The 24,137-nt window shown below is 43.4% G+C and overlaps 2 protein-coding genes across 2 annotated transcripts; both read right to left on the reverse strand.

Annotated features, from left to right (window-relative positions):
* Positions 1-141: 141 nt before the first annotated feature.
* On the reverse strand, positions 142-6,851 carry LOC107758046 (EH domain-containing protein 2-like). Its single transcript, XM_016575687.1, has 7 exons — positions 6,454-6,851; positions 4,977-5,457; positions 3,793-3,969; positions 1,890-2,004; positions 1,395-1,508; positions 992-1,156; positions 142-910 (listed from the first exon to the last, which is right to left on the reverse strand). The coding sequence occupies exons 2-7, from the start codon at positions 5,195-5,197 to the stop codon at positions 353-355; spliced, it is 1,350 nt and encodes a 449-aa protein (XP_016431173.1). The 5' UTR covers positions 5,198-5,457; positions 6,454-6,851; the 3' UTR covers positions 142-352.
* Positions 6,852-7,657: 806 nt separating this feature from the next.
* bicra (BRD4 interacting chromatin remodeling complex associated protein) lies at positions 7,658-23,882 on the reverse strand. The gene is made up of 16 exons (XM_016575728.1): positions 23,830-23,882; positions 22,139-22,184; positions 21,992-22,037; positions 21,396-21,461; positions 20,733-21,161; positions 18,638-20,215; positions 18,293-18,478; positions 14,222-14,857; positions 13,713-13,941; positions 13,542-13,633; positions 13,292-13,417; positions 13,150-13,199; positions 11,082-11,230; positions 10,349-10,443; positions 10,149-10,254; positions 7,658-10,031 (listed from the first exon to the last, which is right to left on the reverse strand). Exons 2-16 carry the CDS (start codon positions 22,177-22,179, stop codon positions 8,380-8,382), a joined length of 5,481 nt encoding a protein of 1,826 aa, XP_016431214.1. The 5' UTR covers positions 22,180-22,184; positions 23,830-23,882; the 3' UTR covers positions 7,658-8,379.
* Between the last annotated feature and the right edge of the window lie 255 nt (positions 23,883-24,137).

The raw sequence follows: 24,137 nt of genomic DNA on the forward strand, positions 1-24,137 counted from the left end.
TTAGTTTGGGAGCCATTATAAGTTATATGAACTCGTGTGTAGCATTTCTGGATGTGATGTCATATGATTTTACCGTCAGGAAAAGAATGGCGACAGATGCAACATTTCTTCCAAATGACTGAGACCAGTCTTTGGACTATCACAACACTCTTTGGCTTCCAGCTGGGAATCTTTGAATTGTTGCATTTGAACCAAGAATACAAAGTAAGACATTAATTGCGTGTTACAAAATGGCCAGAGTACAAAATGGCACAAAAATACAGTGAACGGAGATGCACTGCAGCTGCTGTGGAGCTGGACAACACGCAGGAAGTGCAGACAAGGATCAGTGGAAGCCACGTGGGCGAATTGTCTAAGCATCAGAGCCTTTTTGTCTGCGTTTGGATGGAGGTACGAGACGGGCAGGCAGCTCAGGGGGCAGCCCGTGACCCTCCAGTTTCACTTCAATCAGGTGGCTGGCCAGGGCAAACTCCTCGTCATCCAGCATGCCGTCGTGATCCACATCCGAGAGCTTCCAGATGCGGCCCAACACGGAGTTTGGCAGCCGTGTGCTCACCATCCAATCTTTGGCTTTGGTGCCACTTAGTTTGCCTTCGTTTGGCGCTAGGTTGTAGAAGATCTCATCATACTTGGGCTTGTCCTTTGTCACCACCCATTCCTCATCTTCTTCACCCAATTCACCATTTTCATCCATGGTCTCTCCAAAGGGGTCACCTTCCACAAAGGGTCCGGCTCGGGTTCCCAAGAAAGCCCCACCTTGGACCCCAGGTTGGACCCCAGCCTCTATTTCTTCCTGCCTAAGAAGGGGCATGAGTTTGGAAATATCGGTAGACAACAACTCATCCAGCATAGCCATCAGGTTGGGCTTCAGGGCTTTGAACTTGGTGAAGTCATGAGCCATTAGCTGCTCCTAGGAAAGTCAAGAAAGTCTCTTTCAAGCAACAGAAATGATATTTTGCCCTCAAAACAAGGACCAGGTGGTTGCACTAACCTGCATTTTGGCACAATCAGGGAAGTCTCCAGGAGAGATATGATGCTGTAGCTGAATCTTGGAGAAGATGACCGGGAGCTGGTAGATCAGGTTCTTCTTTTTATTGTCCTTCCTGAAGACAGACGGCATCTCTTGCTTCAAATAACTGATGATATGGGCATGTACCTGTGAGTGAAGCATACGTAGACCCTATTGACTTTCATTGTATTGACACAAAACACTGATATATTATTCAAAATATATTTTTTTGTGTTCCACAGAAGAAAGCCATACAGGTTTGGAACAACATGCAGTAAGTAAATGATGACAAACCCTTGGATGAACCAAACCAAGTGTTTGCATTCGATCAGTTTTACCTTCTGACATCGTCAACAAAGCAGTGATTAATGATATTTTAACATACCCTCACAAGACGGGCCCTCTTGACCAAGTCATTAAGTTTGCGTAGGGCTGCGTTTCGTGGCAGATTCTGGATATCAGCAAACAGATCTTCCTCCTCCAACTCAAACTTCAACTGCTGGAAAATATGTGAGGAAAAGCAGACATCGACCAGAGAGCTGCAACACTGATAAACTAAGATTACCCAACGATGTTCTCTGTGGGAGAGCCTAGAGACTGATCGTCTGCTGTTTACTCTGAAACATGTCTCAGATCAGTATGATCATTTTTAAGTACTCCAGTTAATACCTAATACCTCAAGGGGTCTTCAGTTTTAACTCTTTAAACAGAAAGTATGTTACCGGTAGAAATAGTTTGAAAGGCATATTGTGGAGTATTATAGAGTTTTCACAGGGGACTAGGAGAAAAGGCTAATAATAAATGTTCAACACTGAGTTAAAGAGAAAGGGAAATGGATTGAAATTTGGCATAAAATACTTCCAAACCCCTCTCCCCCTACTTTTCCAGTCGGCTTACCTCGACTCACTCTCTGTTTAGCACCGGAGAGGATGCCCGGGGTGTCAATGATGCTGATGCTCTCCAGAACCTGGTTGGGCATCTGAGCACACTGGAATCTGTCAGAGACAGAGATGAGGTTTAAACACATTTTATATTGCATTCAGTGATCGAACCAAATTTTAACAAGTTCATTATTCCTCCTGGTTGAATGGGTAAGTGAAGTAAAGGCTTAATGTTGTAAGTGTTATAAGTGTCCAAAATTGTCTAAATACGCTTCAGAGGCACTGCATGTCTCATCATGCTATGCACAAAACAGCTGCGATTTGATTCCTTAAAAGGGCACAGCACAATTATCAAACATTCAGGAGCTCTTTAGTTAAAATCACTCTCCCCCTGAGAAAAGCTGAACAAATGATCCATTACTCCTATCACAGCTGTTGTGTGTGATCTAAGAAGCAGACTTCTAGCGTCACTCCTCCCAGGCCGATCCATTGTGTGGAAGTGGTGCTTGAAACACACGGGGCTTCCTGAGGGAAAATGACCAGCGCTGCCAAAATCAAACAATACTTGCCACTAATGATCTGCGGCATAGAAAAACATGGTCTCTTCCTGCTTTAAATGAGTTTAACGAGTGGAATGCTTCCCTGGGCAGGAAGTAGGAGAAAAGAAGTTCTCAAAACATGTTTGCAAAAATACACCCAAAGAGACCGGGGTAAAACTGGATCTGATAAAGACTCCCTGGCACTCAAAACAGCGCCTCCTCTGATGCTGACAGACAACTGCAAGCTAATTATGTTGAAACTTTCTTGGCAAGGTTAATGAGATGACTTGAGGTATTCAGATGACCTGGACTTGAACTACAGCTTACTTTCCTCCCACTGTTTGGCTACTGTTTGGTATTTTAATACCCAGCATTGCTCATCTCATTCACCAAATTAATATTGTTCATACAGAGGGTTAGAAATTTGTTCTAAATATTAGGGGGGAAAGGCTCTTTTTTTTTCTTCCAGATCTCTTAATTAAAAAAATAAAAATGCAATAGAAATGCAACTTGTACATGCAAAGACTTAAAGAAACCTCTTCTATGATGAGCTTGTTTTTATTTTCTGTATATTCTTGGAAGGGCATGAAGTAAAAATATCAGAGTGATATAATGAATAAAAATATAATATAATGATATAAAATAAATTATATGAATATAAATATATACATGTAAATATTTTGGTGTAAGGAAAATATGTTATTACTTTTTAATTAGTTGTTACACATGAAAATAAATTGAGATCTGTTAAACTTTCTGATCATTTGTTCCACATCCTTTCTGCTACATGAATGCTACCTATGTCATAAAGCTAATAAGCATTCACACAACACACTTGCAACTGCATAGCAATAAGCTAAAAAAAAAAACCTTGGCAACCTCATAGCAATGCTCTGGCAACCACCTACTACAATCTAGCATAATGTAAAGCACCATTCACATTATCTGCAGAAAATGCAAAAATCCTTTCTTCATAAAATGTAAAACTCATAAATATTTGATTAAGTAAAGACAACTTTGAAACAAGGTCTTCTCTTTAAACTTTGGTGGACTCCTCTAAATAATCTCACGTTGCAGTTCTGCTTTAGGCACATTAGCGCTCATTGCCCTCTCTTGTGATATCGCTCCCTTCCACAAGTTTTCCACAAATAAGGAAAGTCCCTCCTACCTTAGAAATTTGGCACGGACGCTTGAAATTCCGTAGAGCAAAAACTAACACACTGGTTCTCTGTTATCTTCCCTGCGTGCCCAGAGTAAGCAGATGGATCAGTCGACACATTCTTCCATACAACCCATTCTCATTTCTAATGTCATGTCGTACATAGCAGCTCAGTGTAACATCTGCCTGTATGACTCTATTCACCTGTTGAGGAAGGTGTTTCCGAAGGGGTTGAGCTTGCGGAAGGGTTTGTTGGCATCTACTATCAGGGCATTTCCAGGAATGATGCCCTCCACGTCTCCGTGCATGATAGCGGTGAAGCAGTCGGTGGTGGGCTCCGGCCCTATACGACTCCCTGGGACGTCCTGTTCCAGCAGATACCTGTGTTGACAGAACAAAGCCATGGTTACAGTGTTGACATGATAGTTTTTAATAACCTTGTGGTTTTTATTCTGTCATCTACTAGAACAGACAAAACACTGTGGAACACTTTGGGTTAGTTCAGCTATATATTTCCATTCAGTAGGCTAAATGACCTAAAACCAACCCTTGAATTTAATACTGGGTTCAAACCAATGTTATATAGACAGAGAATAAACAGAAAATCACACCTAGTGAGCTCCCAAGATCCTATCCAGGGCCATAACCACACAGACACCATAGTTTTAGCTTCTGTCAAACATACTGTTACGTTAAAGTCTGTGTAAAGCAATATTAAATATGTGTTCTGAATTTGTCACACCACAGAAAAGTGTTAACCACCCAGACAAATTTGAATGATAAAAAAAAAACCGCCAAGTAAATAAAATAAGTTGTCAAAATCTTGAAAAAATAAGCAGTATTCTCTGCTCTGAAACGCTGGGGGCGTGTCCGCTGTCGGCGCTGAAACCACGCCCACTCGCGGGAAAGCTGCCGCCTCAATCAACTGTCAAATACAGCTACAACCTGAATGGATGCTTCTTCTTGCAGCTCAGCTGGATTTACACAGCCATACAACGGGTAATATGCATTTACAGCCTAGCTAGTAAACTGTAGTAGGCTGTAATAATTTATGGTAATATCAGTAACTCTCACGATTGAGCAGCGAACCACTGATGCTAATGCGCTCTAGTTATATTGTTAGGGTCATGCTCAGTGGCTCAAGTGCGTCATCAAGACATGATTTCAGGCCCGCCCAAAAAAATCCTGAACACAAAATGGTGGAAAACTTCTTAATGGTCTAACTACACAATTCAGTACTACATAGTTCACAGTCTTTGTAACGTGTTTTCAGTAATACATTTCTAACATCTATAATGTGTTTAGATTGCTTTTACACGGACTTTAAACCCCTTAAAAGCCCTAGACTCAGAAAAAGCACTAGTTAACTGACTTATGTAGGATCTTACTTGATGAAAGTAGTCTTTCCTGTGGAGTACTGCCCAACCACTAGCACCATGGGTTTGTTGTCAAAGTCGGCGTCCTCCAGACTCGGTGAGTGGAAGTCTTGGAAGCCGTAGTACTGCTCCAGGGGCAGGAGTTTCTTTCGGTAGAGTGACTTGAGGCCCTCTGTCACTGTCCTGATCACCTCAGGGGCCTTCTTGACATTCCTGCGTCCCCAGCGTGACATCTTCGACTTGAGGGAGTATTCAGAGTTTCCTTTGCAGTTAATTTATGGCTCTGTTTTGCACTGTTTACGTGTCCTCTGGGATGACTGTGAAGACTCTTCTCTTGCTTACAGTATTTATATAATGTACCCAAGTGTTCTGCCTCAAAGGTTTACAGTAGTTAAGGGATGTTTGCTGCAGTTATAAAGCAAACTATAGTATACAATGTTATATAACTTTTAACCCCCGGGTTTCTTCTGTTTTAGTAAATGAATTTTTTTGCCTGAAAAACATAAAAAGGTAAACGGAAGGTTCAATGGTAAAAGGCTATATTGTATACTTATACTGTAGGCATTTTATTTCTTGGGTAACAGGCCTTGTTCCCATTAAAATGCCTAGCTTTTCCATTTATCTTCAAATAAAGAATCTAAAGAGACGTTTTCAGCCTACAGGGAAAGTGGAGTGCATTGTCTATGCATGTCCCTGGAAAATGTTGGTGCTCATTTGGGAAACATTTAAACACACCCAAACTCTGAGTCCACAAACACACATTCATAACTTATTTCCGTATATTGAAAAGTGAGACATGTTTTCCAGCGGCGGCTTACAGTGGAAAGTTAAATGAGTGAAGGATTACGGTGTGTAAAGGGCTGAATACACAAGTGTATTCAGTAGTTTTTGATGAATCCGGACAGGATTTTGCAGTAATTCCACTAATGAGCATTTGGCTCACAGTGGATTCGAAACACTACAAACGCATCATGCTTATCAAGAGGACTTATTCTGAATCAAAATGGAGTTCATGCAGAAGTAAATGCATGTTTCTCACGTCAAGGTTGTGCCAAATTTAGAGCCTCTGAAAAGACACTAGTTGTGTTGTAATAAAAGTTCAACTTTTGCACAGCTGCCTTGGCAAAAGCATGATGGTTGGGATTTGACTTTATGTAATAAGACTCACATGTTGCGCAGAAGACAGAAAATGCCTTGTGGCATCCTTCACCACAATTGCAACACAAGACAGTTGACTTCTTTTGGAGAAGCCTTGAGCTTCAGTTAATTTCCAGAAGTATTACAGAACCAGAACACTGATGTGTTCCCATGATCGGAGGAAAGGCCAAAGACATTTGCTCTCTTGTTTGGACCTTTTCTTGGTTCATCGATGCATGCATCAACTGTTCCGAACTTTATTCTGAACCTATATCTAATCAGAAAGGGATTTTAAAGTGCAACACGCAAAGCAAAAGGTACACTCCAAAAAGTTCAAGATTTGTCCTCTTACCTGGAGAATGCCGAGTCTAGGATTGAAGTACTTGAAGAGATGATGAACCTTAACCACTCTTTCTACAGCCCTGGAGGTGTTTCTACACGTGAAGATGTACCTTAGAAGAACAATCTTTGTCCAAGGCACCCAAGTAGCACCAAGTCAAACGTTTCAAGTCTTAGATTTTTCATGTATTTCAGATGAGAGGTCTTGATCTGATCTGCCTGTGCTTCTGACTCCTCCAGCAAAATCAGCTCTAAGGCATGCACACAAGTACTGCCTCTTTCCCTGCCTATGTTTCTCTCTGCACCTCTTCTTCAAACACTGCCTAACGCAGAAGCAGGGGAGAGCCCTGGACGGCGAGTGATGACAATGGGTTTAAACCAGGGTGGGGACAGGGAGTGAGGGGGCGCATCAACAACCTAAGGTGGAGTCAAGCGTTTTATAGGGAGAGTCATTCATTTACATAAAGTACTGCCTGCAAACGTGAGGGCGTGGTGGTGCTTGTCTTTCAGCGGACACTGCACCATGGGGCAATGTATTCTATTGTGATTTCTTTGGCTTTTGTTTAATCTAAGAGATATGTTTGCAGAGCAGATGTTCACGTGACTCTTGATGCTGGCATGACAGACCACCTTTGAGAGACTTGGCAGATCATTGTGCTCCATTGCAGCTCTCTGACTCCGACCCGATTAAGCAATGCCCCCTACTGGCCAGTCAGATCATTACATAAACACAATGAAGTCAAATAAATCTCTAGCTATCAGCCTTGAAAAAACAAAGTCAAATGGCAAACAGAAACAAGTGTGATTGTTTCATAAAAGAAGCAAGGTTTAATTTACAGTTTTACTAAATGTACAGTTTTTTAAAAAGTGTCATTATACACAATAAATACAATACAAAATTAATCTGTAGTACTATACTTCAAATTCTTACAGTTCTATTTTCTTTTTTCTCTTTACATTATTGTTCTTTTTTTCTCCATGTCATTGCTTTCGCTGTGTTTGCTTCTGAACGGTTTGAAGATATTTCAGTGATTCTATCTTAAATGTGTATAAGTGTCTGAACCATACATATGCCTACAAAAAAAAAAAAAAAAAAGTATAAATGAGGGAGGCTTTGTGTCTGGGAACTTTTCACACTCTGCACTTCCGAGATGCAAAAATGGCTGTTTTTTGGATTTTCAATAATCTTCCCCCAAAAAAAAAATTACATTTCTTTGATTAAAAGGGTGACCACATTTGCTGTGCTGTGTATGTTTGATTTGTAAATGTGCTCTTGATACTGGAATGCTTTAAAGGTCAAGAGATTTTCTACAGTTCTGGTGACTTTTCTGTTTGTGAATGCTTCATTGTTAATTCATGTAGCTGGATAACCAAAACAAGATTTCACGTCTTAGGGGAGACAAGAACACTATATTATTATGCATTAATGAGCCACTACACAGTGACCACCAGTTCCCAAAAATATAATTTCATGGTAAAGGGGGACCATTCTAACACAGGGAGAAGTGATCCATTAGTCTCTCCAAAATAAATTCTCCATAATAACCAAATAAACTACTATTTGATATGACAATTTTCATGATATCACTTAAAAAGTTCCTGCAATCTGCATACGTCACAGTAATTACAAACATTATTTATTAAATAAATGGTCATATATTTGGCTCTCACAAGTTGAGAGAAATCTTTAAATTGGGAAACCGACGTAGGAACCGTCCCAGATTCGGACAAAATTTTGAAAATCATATCAAAGTGCACTTTTTATACTTTAGAAAGTACACTTAAAGGGCCATATGTAAACCAAAAGAACACACTTCATAAGCACAAACCACAAACAAAGCAAACACAGCTGATCATGGGAAAAGTGTCTCCGTTTGCTTCCCCTATCCATTGACATCCTGCTTTTCAGTCTTTCAGTCAACATCGGCTAAAGGGACTGTTATCTACTGTGCGTCTGTGAAACCAAATTTCCATTTTGTCCTCGGCCCCCCACCTGTGGATGCTGGGACATGGGGGCGGACAAGGGTGGCGTGGAGAGGGGAGGCATGGACTGTCTGTAGGAAGGATGGGTTTGGTGCTGATTAGGCAGGTTTTCCCCATGAACCCTCCCTAAAGCTGCTTTCCCTGAGCCTCCATGTCCAGGAGGGCCCTGTTGGAGGTTCAGTATACTGTCTATGGCACACTGCAGGTGGTCATTCAACGAGTCGTCAGGTGGCGGGCTGCCGCTGGAGAAACTCGCATTGTCCATATCCGGAGAGTCGGACTTACAGCGTTTGGCAGGAAGTGTGGAGTCTCTTGTGCAGGAAGACTCTCCAGGAGAAGGTGGACCAGGGGCATGCTGATCCATCCTAAAGGTACCCCTTCCTCCCTCTCGGTTTTTGCTCCCTATGCCCTTCAACCGCCCCAAACGGCCACCTTCCTCTGCCTCGTCCTCTTTGTCAGAAAACTCTCGGTGATGTTGGTACGCATTTTTTATGCCACGGTAGAGGACATCCTCTACTGCCGCGAGACTCTGAGACTCTGAATGGGGGTGAGACCGCCCATGTCCGCCCTGCCTCTCTAGTTTCACGCTGGCTATCACAGTCCGTTCAGTTTGAGGAGAGGAACCTTGTGGCTGGGGGGAAGAAGTAATAGGGGGTACTGCTGGTAGAATGGGCAATGTATCTCCACCTCCTCCTGGTACTCCTGGCCTGCGACGTGGACTGATGTTCTCACGGTACGTCTTTCGAAGCGGGAGCCGGCAAGTGGTTAATGGTGGAGCCGCCGTGGACGCTGGGTTCCGTTTAACTCCGCCTACCTCGTGGTGTTCTAGAGTGCCGTTCATCTGTGCCGTAGATGTGGAAGGGGACGATGAAGACCAGGAGGAGGAAAATGAGGGCGCAGGTCCACTAGAGGAAGTTGCACTACTGGAGGCAGAGCCTGTGTGTGCAGTTACCGTAGTGACAGTGGAAGAGGGGGTGGGATAAGACGTTGGGGGAGGAGTTCTAATGACTGTGGTGGGTGGGGTTACATGGGTGGGCTTGACTTTCTGCGGCTGCTCAGGGGGCGGCGGTTGTGGAGTGAGTTGGGATTGGGAGTGGACCGGATCTAAAGCAGTGTTGTGAACCACCTTACTAAATCCCGCCTCTTGTTTGATCTTCAGCTTCAAACCTATTCGCTGACGTGCCTCGTAGGTCTTGATGGGCGGTTTGCTGGTCCTCTGGGGAAGCGCGACATCATCGTCGTCATCAGTAGGGCGGGTGGATGGAATGCGGCTGAAGGAGGCGCTTGGCGTGACTGGCTCTGCAGATGGCCGGACCACAGGAGCAGGCGTAGGCGTGGAGCTGGTGGACCAGGATACTGATGCTCCCCCTCCACCTTGCTTAATCACCAGCTTGGTAGGAGGGAAGAGGGCAGGGCTAGAAGCAGGAGTAGGTGCAGGGGTTGGGGTTGGAGCAGGGGCAATAGCTGCAGCTGGAGCAGGTGCAGCTGCCACAGGTTGACCTGCACCTGCTACTGCTGATGATGATGCAGTTCGTACAGAACTCCGCTCCACCTTTACAGGTCTCACGGCACTGCTGTCCAGCAAACAGGAATTGGCCACAAATTCTTCTACAAAGAGTAAGAGAGGAAGGTGATTAAATACCACACCATCAGAAAATACACAGTTTATTCCCATTTAAAATTCACATGCTTTAATGGTAACTTGTATTGAACCCTAGTCATTACCTGGTTTCTCCTTGGCCAGAACCCTGTCCTGACTAAGAGCAACCTTCTCCTCCTGAATGAACATCCGGTCAATCATAACCATCTCTGCTGAGGGACCCAGCCTCTGCTCAAGGTAAAAAGCACACAAGAGACCAATGAATTTAGGGCTCACAAGGTCCAAACATCAAGAGAGATCAAGTGAGTGAGATTTAAAATGATACCTTTGATTCCTCAAAAAGCAAGTGACGATATTTATCCACCATTGCTTGCGTGCGCCTCAAGAGTTGGCATGAGACGTTCTCAAATTCTTCATCCACTGGACAGAGAAGTGTAAAGCGAGAATTACACATCAGCCCTGAAGAGGGTGCCACACAACTACGCTACAGGACCGTAAAAGAGCGTTCACAAATGGCGCTTTTCCACTGCGTGGTACGACTCGGCTCGGCACGGCTCAGTACGGTATGACACGGAGTGGGCGGGATTATTCACATGTCGTTATAGTTGCGCCGCCTCTATTGCCGCGACTCCTGAAAAACTTTTTCATTCTGCGTCGCCCCATCAAGCTCGCTGGATCCGCTCCTCTGCTATCAACGAGAGGAACGTCTGTACTTCCTCAACAGACAACGAAACTTTTTGGTTGTTAAAAAAAGGTGCGCTCGTTCAAAACAGTTGCGTTCGATCCTTTGCTGGCTGTGCTGATTTAAATCTAGCGGGTCTGTTGTGTTTGTGTCACAAGTTCAGTGACGCAGGTAGTGACGATTCTCTCCGGCCAATCCGTGATCAGCAGAGTTTACACGTCACATTTTGGTAACGGTACGGTTCACTTGGAACCTCAACCGAGGTGGTACTAAAAAAAGTACCAGGTACTGTACCCAGTGGAAAACCCCCCAAAAGTGAACCGTACCGAGCCGTACCATGCAGTGGAAAAGCGCCAAAAGAGGTGTGAGCATTTACCTTTGCGGTAGTCTTCCGGGGATGAAGCCATGCCTTGGTACAGGTGGTACGGCAGCAGTCGATGAAGAGTGTCCTCAAATGAGCGGAAAGGAGAGCTGTAGTCAGGATGGAGAACCGAGCCTTGCTGTTTTCGCAGCTGTTCCAGCATCCTACAAATAGATACACGAGCATGCGAGTAGGAAAACAGCTTTACAAAGCATACTGCAAAACAACTAGCAAGTCATCAACAAATGGTTTCAAACCTAGCATGATGCATAGCTAAAGGGTTAGTTCACCCAAAAATGAAAATTGTCATTAATTACTCACCCTCATGCCGTTCCAAACCCGTAAGACCTTTGTTCATCTTCGCAACACAAATTAAGATACTTTTGATGAAATCTGAGCGCTTTCTGACCCTGCACAGACAGCAACACAACTGAAATGTTCCCAGACCCAGAAAAGAAGTAAGGACATCGATAAAACGTTTCATGTGACATCAGTGGCTCAACTTTAATCAATATAATCAGCATGGTTTACGTTCAGGAGAAAGCGTGTGCATGCGTCATGGTACTCTACAAAAAGGCGGAAGATGTTAACTTGAAGAATTGTTGAATAAATTGTTATTTTTGTTTTCTTTGCACACAAAAAGTATTCTCGTAGCTTTGCAAAACTGAAGTTAAGCCACTGATGTCACATGGACTGTTTTATCGATGTCCTTGCAACATTTCTGGGTCTGGGAACATTTCAGTTGTGTTGCTGTCTATGCAGGGTAAGAGAGCTCTCAGATTTCATCATAAATATCTTAATTTGTGTTCCATGAGGGTGAGTAATTAATGACAGAATTTTCATTTTTGGGTGAACTAACCCTTTAATGATTTGTGTTCAATGACTGGCAAGCAGTTTAACAGTAATCCCTTAGTTTACCCAAAAATGAAAATTAGTTCATGTTTTACTCACCTTCAAGGCATCCTAGGTGTATAAGACTTTCTTCTTTCAGACAAAAGACAGAGTTATATTAAAAATTGGGGTTCTACAGTATTTAAGAAATAAATTTGTGCTACAGAGTTGGCACAGAAGAACACACAAGTGGCTTGTAGGTGTATTTTCAGACGTTTAATGAGGCTCAGAGGTCGCATGAGTGCAATTAAATTCATAAATTCATGTTGAGGTTAATGTTTTAAATATAACATTTTGAATATAGAAATATTAAATGATTTAAATAACAGAAAAGATACTTTAAAAATTAAACTAAAACTGCCAGCAGGTGGCGGCAAGTCACTGATTTTATCACTGAATCATTCATTCAATTGATTCGTTGTACGTGAAAGTACGTGACTGTCTTTATGAATGGGTAATTGAATCATTAACTCACTAGATTCGTTTATAAACGCAGTTCATTCATAAACGAAACACCGCTGTGTTTGAATGGAGATGCGCAGCGGCTCAGCTGTTACTTTGTTTGAAACTATTTTCGTTGACGAAATAGAGCAAAATAAGGCAATTGTGTTGTTGTTGTGCAAATGCGACTGAAATGGTCGCACTGTAGAGCCCTGCCGGGGATGAATAAAGGCTTCCTGTAGCGAATCGATGCGTTTTTGTAAGAAAAATATCCATATTTACAACATTATAAACACTTTTCTCTCACTTCCCCTAACTGTCGTATGCAGAAGACGTTCCGGGCGGATGACGAACGTAGAAGCGCTGAGGAGAGAGGATATTTTTCTTACAAAAAAAGCATTGATTCGCTACAGGAGGCCTTTATTCGCCACCCAGAGCCATGTGAGGCACATTTTATTATGGATGGATGTGCTTTATTTGACTTCTTTTGGACTGTTGAAAATCCCCCACCCCACACACTGCCATTATAAAGCTTGGAAGAGCCAGTACAATTTTTAATATAACTCCAATTGGATTCATCTGAAAGAAGAAAGTCATATACACCTAGGATGCCTTGAGGGTGAGTAAAACATAGGCTAATTTTCATTTTGGGTGAACTAACCCTTTAAATGTCACTTTCCCATAAGGTTATTCTTGGATTTGACTAATAACATTTAGAATGTATGCTCTGTATACAGTATGTATATATTACCTAGCTTCTTTGCTTGGTTCCATACTAAAAGGCCTTTTTAATGTTGAAATCTGTGAAAAGACAAGATATTCCAAAATTACCATAAATATGACATCGTCCAGTTCATTTTAATAGTCTTATGTAATGTGATTTTGAATCTTACCTGTGTTTGGGGAGCAGGTGGTGGAGGTGCGGGCATTTGAGAGAGTGCAGCACCTAAAACCTGTATCTGCAAACCTGCTTTATTCAGAGTCAGCCCACCAACTGAACTTATGACTCCTGGCTTTGCCTGCAAACCAGTCAAGAGAGTGTTCAAAACGGAGTCAAGATAATTTTGCAATATCTTTACTGCAAAGGTAAATTGCCCAGCTGTAAACTACAGTAAAAAATACTAACAACTACACTTCTCTCACCTGAACAGCCTGCGCAAGGTTTGGAGTCGTGATTCCCTGGTTCACTGTAGCCCCAGCAGACACAGCAGAAAATACTTGAGTGTCATTTGCACCTAAGAAGAAGATAACACTTTGTAAACATGGGAATATTTGAAAGTAAACATCTAAAGGATAAACATATGCAATCCCCACCTGTAGTAGAGGACTTGACAAGCACAGACTTCTGCTGCAGAAGGGACTGGACTGGTGCTTGGATGGTGCCACTGGCCGTTGAAGTTGCAACTTGGACTGAAGGCTGATCTGGCATTTTGTTGAACTGGTTTGAGGCCTGTTGCTGAGAGGCCTGGGCTTGGGCTTGTGCCTGAGCTTGTGCCTGTGCCTGAGCTTGCTGCTTAGCCTGGAGAATAATGTTTTGCTGGACCTGTATAAATCAAAAGCACACAGACAATCATTTAAGTAGAGTTCCTATGAAAAAGAACCTTACCTATTACCAATTTTTGTCATAGTACGTAGTCCTGCCCACAGTGACACCTAAACGTTAACAAAGCTCTGCTCTATATAACTGAATTAACCATCAAACATCAATGTGCTGATGGGTGATTTTGTCAGTTGTGGCAGTATTTTCATTTCAGTGCAAACTTTATAATTTTTACTCTCAGTTAGAACACTATATAAAGTATAAGGTGATGATGATGCATTACCTGGTGAAGTTTTTCCAAAAGCTGCTTTTGCTGAGGAGAGGGCTGCGTGATGGATGACATAGTCTGCAGCTGCGCACTGACCAGCTGAAGGTGATGCTGTTGTTCTGCAGTCAGCCCCGGCACCACCGTCACCTGCTGTTTCACCACTGCAGTTGGAGGCGAGCTCACAGCAGGCTGGAACTGGAACTGTGCAGGAAGTGGCTGCGGAGGCTTCGGGGAACAGGAGGAAGGAGGTATGTCTGGCTGCAGGGCGGTAGGCTGAGGCAGAGTCTGAGGAAGAACTTGAGGCTGGAGCTGCACTTGTATTTGCTGAGGCTGCTGCTGCTGTTGTTGAGATGGAGGACCTGGCTGTGGTGAACCTCCGATCTGATTGTGTATGATAAAGAGGGGCGGTAGAGAAGAAGGCGTGCAGGAGCGCGAGGGAGTCTGTGCCTGAGACTGAGGCTGGGGCTGTGATGGAGGCCGAGACTGCTGGTGCTTGTGCGGAGACTGGATCTGCTGCCCAATGGTTATGGGAGAAGCTTGGGCAGGTTGAGGACTGTCAGTCAGGGTGGGTGTTGGTGCAGGGGTGCCCACAGGCTGAGATGGGGAGGCGCTTTGGATCTTTATAGTCTGTGAATGTGCTGCCGATGGAACCTAGACAGCATAAAAAGAGGAGGAGGAGGAAGAAGAGAGAAAAGAGTCAGTGGATGTTTGGTTAATCAGCCAGTTCATATTTTTAATTCATCAATTTGGGAAAATTAATTTTTAGGGATGCACTGAAATTTCAGCAACAGAAAATGACACCTCAACAATACAAAAATGCTTTCAATAAAATCATTTCAACAGCAATATGAAAGTGAAAAACACCTTACCAAACTAACATTTTGCAATACTGACATTTGAACTTTTGCACAGCAACAAAAATTAGAAACAAAAAATCTACATAAAATAGGAGAAATGTATTCAGGAAGATCTGGATTTTCTGTTTTTTGAGACTTTTCCTCACTTCTCTGAAATATTTTATTAGTTTTAGGATAAAAGGGGAACTTCATTGCAAACCACAACAGTTCACAATCACTGTGTGAATTAGGGCAGAACTTACTTCTGTAAAAATGTATCAACTAGTGAAGCTGAGACACTATACAACAAGCAGATGGGAACAGCTGATGAGAAAAAAACAATGCTTAGATACACAATTCCAGGTGCTTTTGAATATATTCTACATTACATTTTTCAATGAGTGACTTTAGGAAATGACAGAACATCAGGTAACTCTAAATGGCTTCATATTTCATGTTGTTTTCCATTGAATTTTAAGCAGTTTAATGCCCTAAATACCAATAGCAAGAGTTTCTTTATACTAAATACCAATAGCAAGAGTTTCTTTATATTACTGTTGTACAATTCAGTTTCACAATCATTTTTAATATATGCAAATGGTACCAAAAGCATAAGAAAAACAAAACGGTATCTGAGTTTCAGTTTCAACCAAGAATTTCATTTCAGTGCATCACTAAAACAATGACTAACTAGCAATCATACCTATAAAGTGCAGAAACAAAAAACACCACAAAAAGTGGTGAAAAAAACACCACACAGCAACAAGCAACAATAAACAAATACAAGTAGGATAATACAAAAACAAGTAGGATAATACAAAAGCAAGAAGAAATAGAAAGGAAAAATCTCTTTTCAAAATATCAAAAAGACAGTTTTCATAAAGACTACAACAGCTGAAGTAGTAAAATGTACAAAATATCTAAACTGTACATAAGGTACTCATCTACATAAGGTTAAGACAACTGACATGAGGACATGATTTTTGCAGAGAACAACAAAAATTGGTTTACAGAGAACAGACAAGAAATAAAAAAAAAATAGTAAAAATCTAAAACTAAAACAGATTTGCTGGTAGAGGGCAAAGGTAATTCAGGGCAGCGAGCAAGTGATCAAGATCAAATCTCTCAAAGTGATCTTGAAAGGAATTCATTTAATTTCTCTTGGGGAGGCTGGGTGGTGGTGGGAGGGGGACTGATTGAGGTTAAAAACAGCAGTTACTGAACGTTTGGGTAGCAGAGATAGTGAGTAGGCTAAATGTTAATATGAATGGACAGAGTGAGTGACAAAGATTTACAGCAGCAAAACTTAATAGGAAGAGCCATTGCTTTATCATGACATGCACATGGGAAAATGCACGAAGATGATGCAAACACACAACCGAAAAATAAAGTCCCTAGAGTTTCATTATTGCATGTGAAACCATTTGAAGAGCAACAACTGCACTGTTATTTGCATCAACCATTAGTGCCAATATAGTTTGGCAAGCTTCCTATTAAAAAATGCTCATGCAAATAACTGGAGGAAAGAAATGGATATTGAGGGGAAGGTGTTGCAAGCAATAATAGTATGAATTAATGGACAAAATAAACCCATTACACTTTGGCATGGGTATCGTTAAGGTTTTAACGGTATTACTACTCTTACTGATTTACCGATACTGCTTATTGATCCGGTACTTTAACGGTATTCTTATCGGTACTTTTTGTTTCATATATATATATATATATATATATATATATATATGACAAATTATGTCGGTGAACAACGGCTCTGTGTAGTAAATGTTGCTCCATGTGAAAGCCCGCACGTGATGGAGATTTACCGCTGATTACAGAAGCGGCTTTACTGACAAGATGCGCATTAAATATCGCATGCGATTTATCGTGCAGCCCTAATATATATATATATATATGAGACACAAATTAAGAGCTGAATAAGAGTAATATAGCCTACAAAAGAAATCCAATAAAGTAAATGTAAATGAACACTGCATAGTTTTCACTGTATGAATTGATAGATTAATGCTTATTAAAGCTAACGTTATTCAGATTGAGAGCTGTGAGAGATTTTCTCTTTGCATTTTGTTGTTTGATCAACACTGATGGCCCAAGCACTAGTCACTGCTGTCACTTTAAAACAATATACACTGACACTCATCGGATTTTCTCCCAACTGTTCACGTCCACTTAAGACATAAACTCTGTTTAAATGAATACTCTCCAAGCTGGCCATTTTGACATATTTTTGTGTGCATTTGAACGCTTGGATGTGCACCTGAAGCCCAAAGTGTAATTTGCTTGTATATTGTGGTCCATATTGGAGCGCGCGCGCACATTTCAGCCTCGGGAACAGTGTCTCTTGCGCGGATTATTGTGCTTTCAACGTTTTATCAAACATGTCCCGCAATTTAGCAACAGTAAAGACAGCATTTTACAACAATCACTGATTGTGCTGATTCTGACGTTAAGTTTGGGTTTTAGGGAGGAACGAATACGCTGTTACGGGAAGGAAGTTGCGCATGACGAAAAGCGGATAGTTTTTAATAGTTTTACCTCATATCTTTTTTTATAATCCTTAGAAGCCAAAATTGAAATAAAAAATGTAATTAGCTTAATATCACAGCCACAGGACTAAACTGTAAGCAGACGTTTGAACGTTTAGTTCTCTCCTCTATCATAATTAAACTGGGCTTTCATGTTGCACGTGCTGTAGCTCCTCCGTGTGAGCACGATCTCGCTTCTGAATTGCGAATAGCAAAAATGCATCATAGACGTATGAATATTATTGCATATAAAAACAGCTGCCGACTCTGGTGTGATAGAATTTGCAAGATAATGTCTATAGGCTATAGCAATAACAAATGTAGGCTATGTGTGTTTTCTTAATATCTACAGTACCGACAGCAGAACCATTAGCGTCAGAGCTTATCGATACTCCGGTCTTTAATAATTTAGCCCCGGGGCCCATTTAATACCGGGTTTCGGTACCCATCCCTAATTACTCTATAATTATAGTATCAATGACAGAAACAGATAACAGTGCAGAAAAAAGATCTGATGAAAACACAGGCAAAAACAAGAGTGAAAATGAGTGAAAGAGCAATAAAAAGGCATCCAAGCCTGAGCAATGACAGTAGAAAGACAGGGGGACAGAGAAAGAAAGGGAGTTCTGCTGGGAGACAGTGGTCCAATACGCAGCAGTGGCAGCAACAAGTGGGTGGGGCTTAATGCGGAGCATAAGCTCATCTACCTTGTTAACCACTGTTGCCATGTGGGCGGGGCCAAGGGAGGGGCTGGGACTCTGCCTCTGCCGAGTCTCAGCTAACAAGTTGTCATGGCCTGAAGGGGCGGGACCAGAACTGCTGCTGCTGACGATAACAGATGCAGGTACACCCACAGCGGCAGGTGGGTCTTTTCCTGCTTGCTGCTGTTGGTCCTAACATGGGCACATTTATCAGTTGAGGAATGGGAGAGGTAAAACAATCATCCAAACTGGTCAGAGGTCAGCTTGAGGATCAAATGTTGTTATGTTAGCTTATTAGCAATGACACACAGTTTGCAAACAACAGATAAGGTTTAAAGAGAGCACACTGACCTGCTGCAGGAACATTTGAAGGGACTCCTGACTAAGGATCATGCTGGAACCAGGTGATGTAAACAACACCTTTCCTGGGCTGTGCTGGGCCTGGGGACCCAAACCCACCATTGAGGACGTGGACGTGGTTGGGGATGGAGATGAAGAGGAAGGAACCGAAGCTGCTACTGAAACCTGTGGAGTCGTCTGAACCGTGAGAATTGAGGGCTGCGGTTGGGTCTGTGCTGGTTGAGCAGCAGCGTCCGTAGAGCCGCCCAATACCGTGATGCCCTCTCCTGGCTGGCACGGCGCCATGGCCGTCGATCCGCTGCTACAGTTATTAGGGATGCCACCAGATTGCTGCAACGTCTGTAAACTGACTGCTGGGCTAAGGCTCTCCACAGACAGGGAATTCTGTATCGGCATGCCCTGGATGACCGTTTGTACATGGCCCGTTACTGGATGGGCTTGTGTCTGCGTTTGCGCCAGGGACACCGGCATTTGGAACAGTGTGGGCTGACCCATCTGACCGTGCTGGAGCTGGATGTGTCCAGAGAGAATATGGGCGGCACCAGGGTGACCCTGTGAGGCCAACACCTGACCCAGGTTGATGTTCTGATTGGCTGTCAAGATCTGATTAGCGATTATCTGCCCTCCAGGCCCCTGACTGGTAATGATGTGACCCCCGGGATGCTGAGTCAGGATCTGACCTCCCGCCTGAAGCCCCGGTAACAGGAACTGGTGGTTTTGGCTCTGCAGGACAGTTTGCGAGGGAATGACAATGCTGCCCTGTTGGTTTAACAAGTGAACACTGAGCGGTTTGCCTGACGTTTGGGGGCCCTGTTGCTTAAAGAGCGCTTGAGAGAACTGCGTTCCCTGCGACGTAGCCTGTGTGCTCAAGACTACATTTGAGCCAGGCTTCCCGAGGAACGTTACATTCTGACCAGCCGATACTGGGATTTGCTGCACCCCCAGAGCCTTATTAGCGTCATTTGGCAAGGCATGTGGAGCAGGAAGCTGTTGCTGCTGCTTGAAGACTTTGGGTTGGATGGCACCCCCTTGCGGAGGTTTGGGCTGTATTGGCGTTGGCATTCGCTGGATGATGACATTCTGCATAATTTGGCCTTGAGGCTGGGTTTGAGATCCAATTCCTGCACCCAAAGAGGCATTACCGAAACCCACAATGCCACCAGCAGCGGCCATTGTAGTTGCGCTGTTGTTGGTATTTGTGTTGCTTAAGCAGACAGCCGGCCCATTTAAGGCAGGGGACCCTAGAGTGGCCTTGCCCCCTTGAATTAAAAGTCCTCCTCCTGAACTCAAAACAGAGCCTCCAAGCCCAGCCTGCGTTCCAGCGCTTGCTGCCTCAGGCCCAGGTTGATGCAGTTGGTAGCCACCCATGGTTTTCGCCAAGATCTGCTGCCCAGATGGATTTATAGTCATTACAGTGGGTTGGCCCACAACTTGAATTTGTCCAATGCCCAACGGTCCAGACTGACTGCCATTCGGTAAGGCCTGAAGGCTCGAAATAGGTTGAAGGGTTACATTTCCAAGCCCGACTTGCTGTACGAATGGCTGGACGCTGATAGCTTTGTTCATGACCTGGGGTTGTAGCTGCAGGCCTGGATGTGCCAGGACTGAGCTGAGCATGTCTTGGGTGGCATTAGAGGGTGCAGTAGAGGTGCCTTGGTTTGGAAAAATCTGAGTTGCACCTCCAATGCCCACCCCAGACAGGCCAGCATCAGGCAGGGGTTGGACCACCTGCGTAAGGCCAGTTTAAGGCAGGGGACCCTAGAGTGGCCTTGCCCCCTTGAATTAAAAGTCCTCCTCCTGAACTCAAAACAGAGCCTCCAAGCCCAGCCTGCGTTCCAGCGCTTGCTGCCTCAGGCCCAGGTTGATGCAGCTGGTAGCCACCCATGGTTTTCGCCAAGATCTGCTGCCCAGATGGATTTATAGTCATTACAGTGGGTTGGCCCACAACTTGAATTTGTCCAATGCCCAACGGTCCAGACTGACTGCCATTCGGTAAGGCCTGAAGGCTCGAAATAGGTTGAAGGGTTACATTTCCAAGCCCGACTTGTTGCACGAATGGCTGGACGCTGATAGCTTTGTTCATGACCTGGGGTTGAAGCTGCAGGCCTGGATGTGCCAGGACTGAGCTGAGCATGTCTGGGGTGGCATTAGAGGGTGCCGTAGGGGTGCCTTGGTTTGGAAAAATCTGAGTTGCACTTCCAATGCCCACCCCAGACAGGCCAGCATCAGGCAGGGGTTGGACCACCTGCGTAAGGCCAGTCAGCCCAAACTGACTGAGGTCGAGCTCAGCATCTGCCTCTTGAAGGCTCTGCTCTGTGATGTTAGCCTCTGCCAGGCTCTGCTGCAAAATGTCACAAGGCTCATGATTAGTCCCAACACCATTGCTTCCGTTGTCTCCTCCCGGCGATCCCCCCAAGATGTCATCTTCCAGGAAGTCCAAATCAACACTGACTCTTGGAAGGCCTGGCTCATTTGTCGACAGCTGAGCCTGTGGCTGGACCTCAGGAACGTGACCCTGGAAGACACAGAGAGACCAACGTTAGCCGTTAAACCTCGTCACACATTCAGAATGACGAAGGAATAAAATGGCAGGGATGGATCTGGGATGGTGGTAGGCCTCTGGGACTGAGTGCTGTAGATGCAGATCTGGTGCGCAATGCATCTGATGCGGATGGCGGGTCTGAAGAAACACGTGCTACAAAAAAGGATGGAGACAGAGAGGTCGGCACAAATGGGGGATATTACTCACCCCAGTGCTGGAGAAGAACGAGCTGGACGGGTCACTTGAGCCATCCAAAAGGTCATCAGTGTCCAGCTACAGACAGACATACCCAGGATAGGACATGCAGAAATCACCACAGCACACAGACAGGCGTGTGAAAGCGACAGGGAGCAGATGCATAAGGGGCAAATAGGCAGACAGAGAGGGAAAGGTAAGGGAAGAGCAGAGTGAGGACAGTGCACCAATCAACCAGAACAAAATGCAGGCATAACCAAGTTAAAAGGCAAAGCAAACAGGAAAGAAAACAGGAGTCAAAAGACAGGAAATTTAGATTAGTATGTCATATATGTGAATTAACCAAAGAGAGGAAAAATCAGGGCTGAAATTAAGAGGAGCAATTATGTTCTAAAGAAAAGATCAATAAGCTGGACAACCGGTGTAGAGGCAGAAATGTAAAAATAACCCGGAAAGGATTAGGAGGTTCAGGGAATTCTTGTTGGGTGAGTGTGCTGTGCTTTTCTGTGATTTATCTGGGTTACACTTTCAAAGTGGGATTTCTGCCTTGCCCACAAGTGGAGCTTGCAAAAATCTGAGCTTTTTTTTTTCCCCACTTCAGTACTCACTTGTGTTTCTGATCCATGAAGGAAATCATTGAGTGCTTGTGGGTCACTGTACAACAAGAAAGATGTTATTCAGCTGGGTTTACACACAACTAACATTCAAACTTGAAGTTATGTGCAAAGTTATCTGTTGTTTTCGGTGCAACTTACCAAATTACATCTAGCAAGCACCTGCCATCTTCATCATCCATGTCAACTGTAAAAAAAAAGTGCACAAACATTAACCCTGTGAACATAAGTCCCTATTTTTTTTTTTAACAAATCAGCTAAACATTACACAGAACTCAAAGGCAAATACGTCCTCAGCAGTGAAATGTAGGTCATTTACATCACAGACTCAATTTGATATTTGAATTGGATCATGTAGACTAATGAAAACAAAGTAGAACATCAATTCGCATAAGTTTTAAATGTGAAAAACTTTTAGATGTTATCAATCTAAAGAAAAGGAAATCACACTGATGACAAAGATGCAAATAATATTAAAAGCAGACTGCAAAGCAAAAATGCAAGGTAAAGGCAAATGCCTCCAGGTAAATCTAAATCAGCCAGTGTCCTGTCAAAAAATGAAAATAAAGCTATATTAAAAAAGAAACATAACATGGAAACAAATCAGCAAGCTTGTGGTATTATCCAGGCACATATTTGTAACTAAATATGTAATAAAAAGCATGTTAAATCATGACATTAATATTAACCAATCATTACACTGTTCTAGTGAATAAAATTCAACCACTAAAACACTACATGGACCGATTTATGTTGGCCAACAAATTCGTTGTTGATAATACAAACGTATGTTGAAATATAAAGCATTCAAATCAAATGCCTGTAAGAGGAACTATTACAACATAAACGAGTGAATGTTTTCACATCCTTTGAAAGCAGCAGCTGAACTTTCGTGCGCTGTCTGTAGCGCGAGAGAAGTTGAGGGAAAAAGCGCGCGTATCACCTCACACTGTCCCACAGACAGAAAAACACCAGCGAGTGACAAATATCACGATTTACAGACTCACAAACACCAATTCTGACGAATTAGTCAGACTTTGGCGAGTCGCCGCGCCGTTCGAGGTCAGTCTCGATCTAAACAAATCAAAACCACAAAATGAGGATTAGGTAGGCGGGGACGCCACTAATGTTTGTTGGGGGTAAAACAGTCTCTGCGAAGAGCACGCAGACCATCATTAACGAATATCTGCGAAAGCTTCTTCTGTCAGAGATCAGTTTTGGGTCATTTTGAGAGCATCTCACATCAGAAGAGACTCTGAAAGGCACTCTGGACCTGCAGGACACGGCGGTTATTTTCGCATTTGCAAAGCTGTAACAACTCGCTCGACATTCCCTCTGGTGCATATGATTTTATTTGCAAACATTTTACAAGTTTAACCGCACAGGACGCCTTTAATTCGCATTTTTGACGCTCGCTCTGCAGCAGATTCAGTTAAGTTAGCTGTGGCTAGCTAGCTTCCTAGCTGTAATATGTGCGTTTACAGACGCAATACGAACAAATCTGACAATAACTGACTGTAAACGTAGTATTTCTGCCGTAAGAGCGCATTCACTGGAGCCAATGCACATAATTGGTGAATATCTGGTGTTCGGGCTCCAATTGACGCAAATGCGTAGCCTATCTTTATCCCTGCTAAATATGAGTTTATGTTGGAATACTCTTGGATCAGGGGGGTATGCTTGGGAATTCGCTGTAAAATCACCGTATTCGCCGACCTTCGCAGCGGCCTGGCTATATGAAGCAGGAAGAGGTGCGGTCTGCATGCGAATGTTGCAGCGTTGCGGTAGTTATTGAGAATTATAGAGAAATTGCTACATTGTATCAAACTCACCCGAGACGATAGAGGTGCAGGCGGCGCGGGGTCTCCAGTACGGCCCTGCACGGGCTCCGCTTCAGGACCCAAGCACAGCGCTCACAAGCAGGAAACAGAGGCCCGCCGCGATCGCCTGGTTAATAAACAACACTACACTGTAGTAGTTGTTGTTGTTATTACTGCAACAGCACACATTTGCCCTTTTTATGCTTCATTTGTGTATCAGTTTCACTGTAAAAGTAGGGAAATATTGTGCTGCATTACACTGAATATTATCTTGTTTCGCGGTTGTATACATAAGATACAACGTTCAATGACAATAGTTT

The sequence above is a fragment of the Sinocyclocheilus rhinocerous genome, unplaced genomic scaffold (assembly GCF_001515625.1).
Source record: "Sinocyclocheilus rhinocerous isolate Xijiao unplaced genomic scaffold, SAMN03320098_v1.1 scaffold82, whole genome shotgun sequence".
NCBI classification, from domain to species: Eukaryota; Metazoa; Chordata; class Actinopteri; order Cypriniformes; family Cyprinidae; genus Sinocyclocheilus; species Sinocyclocheilus rhinocerous.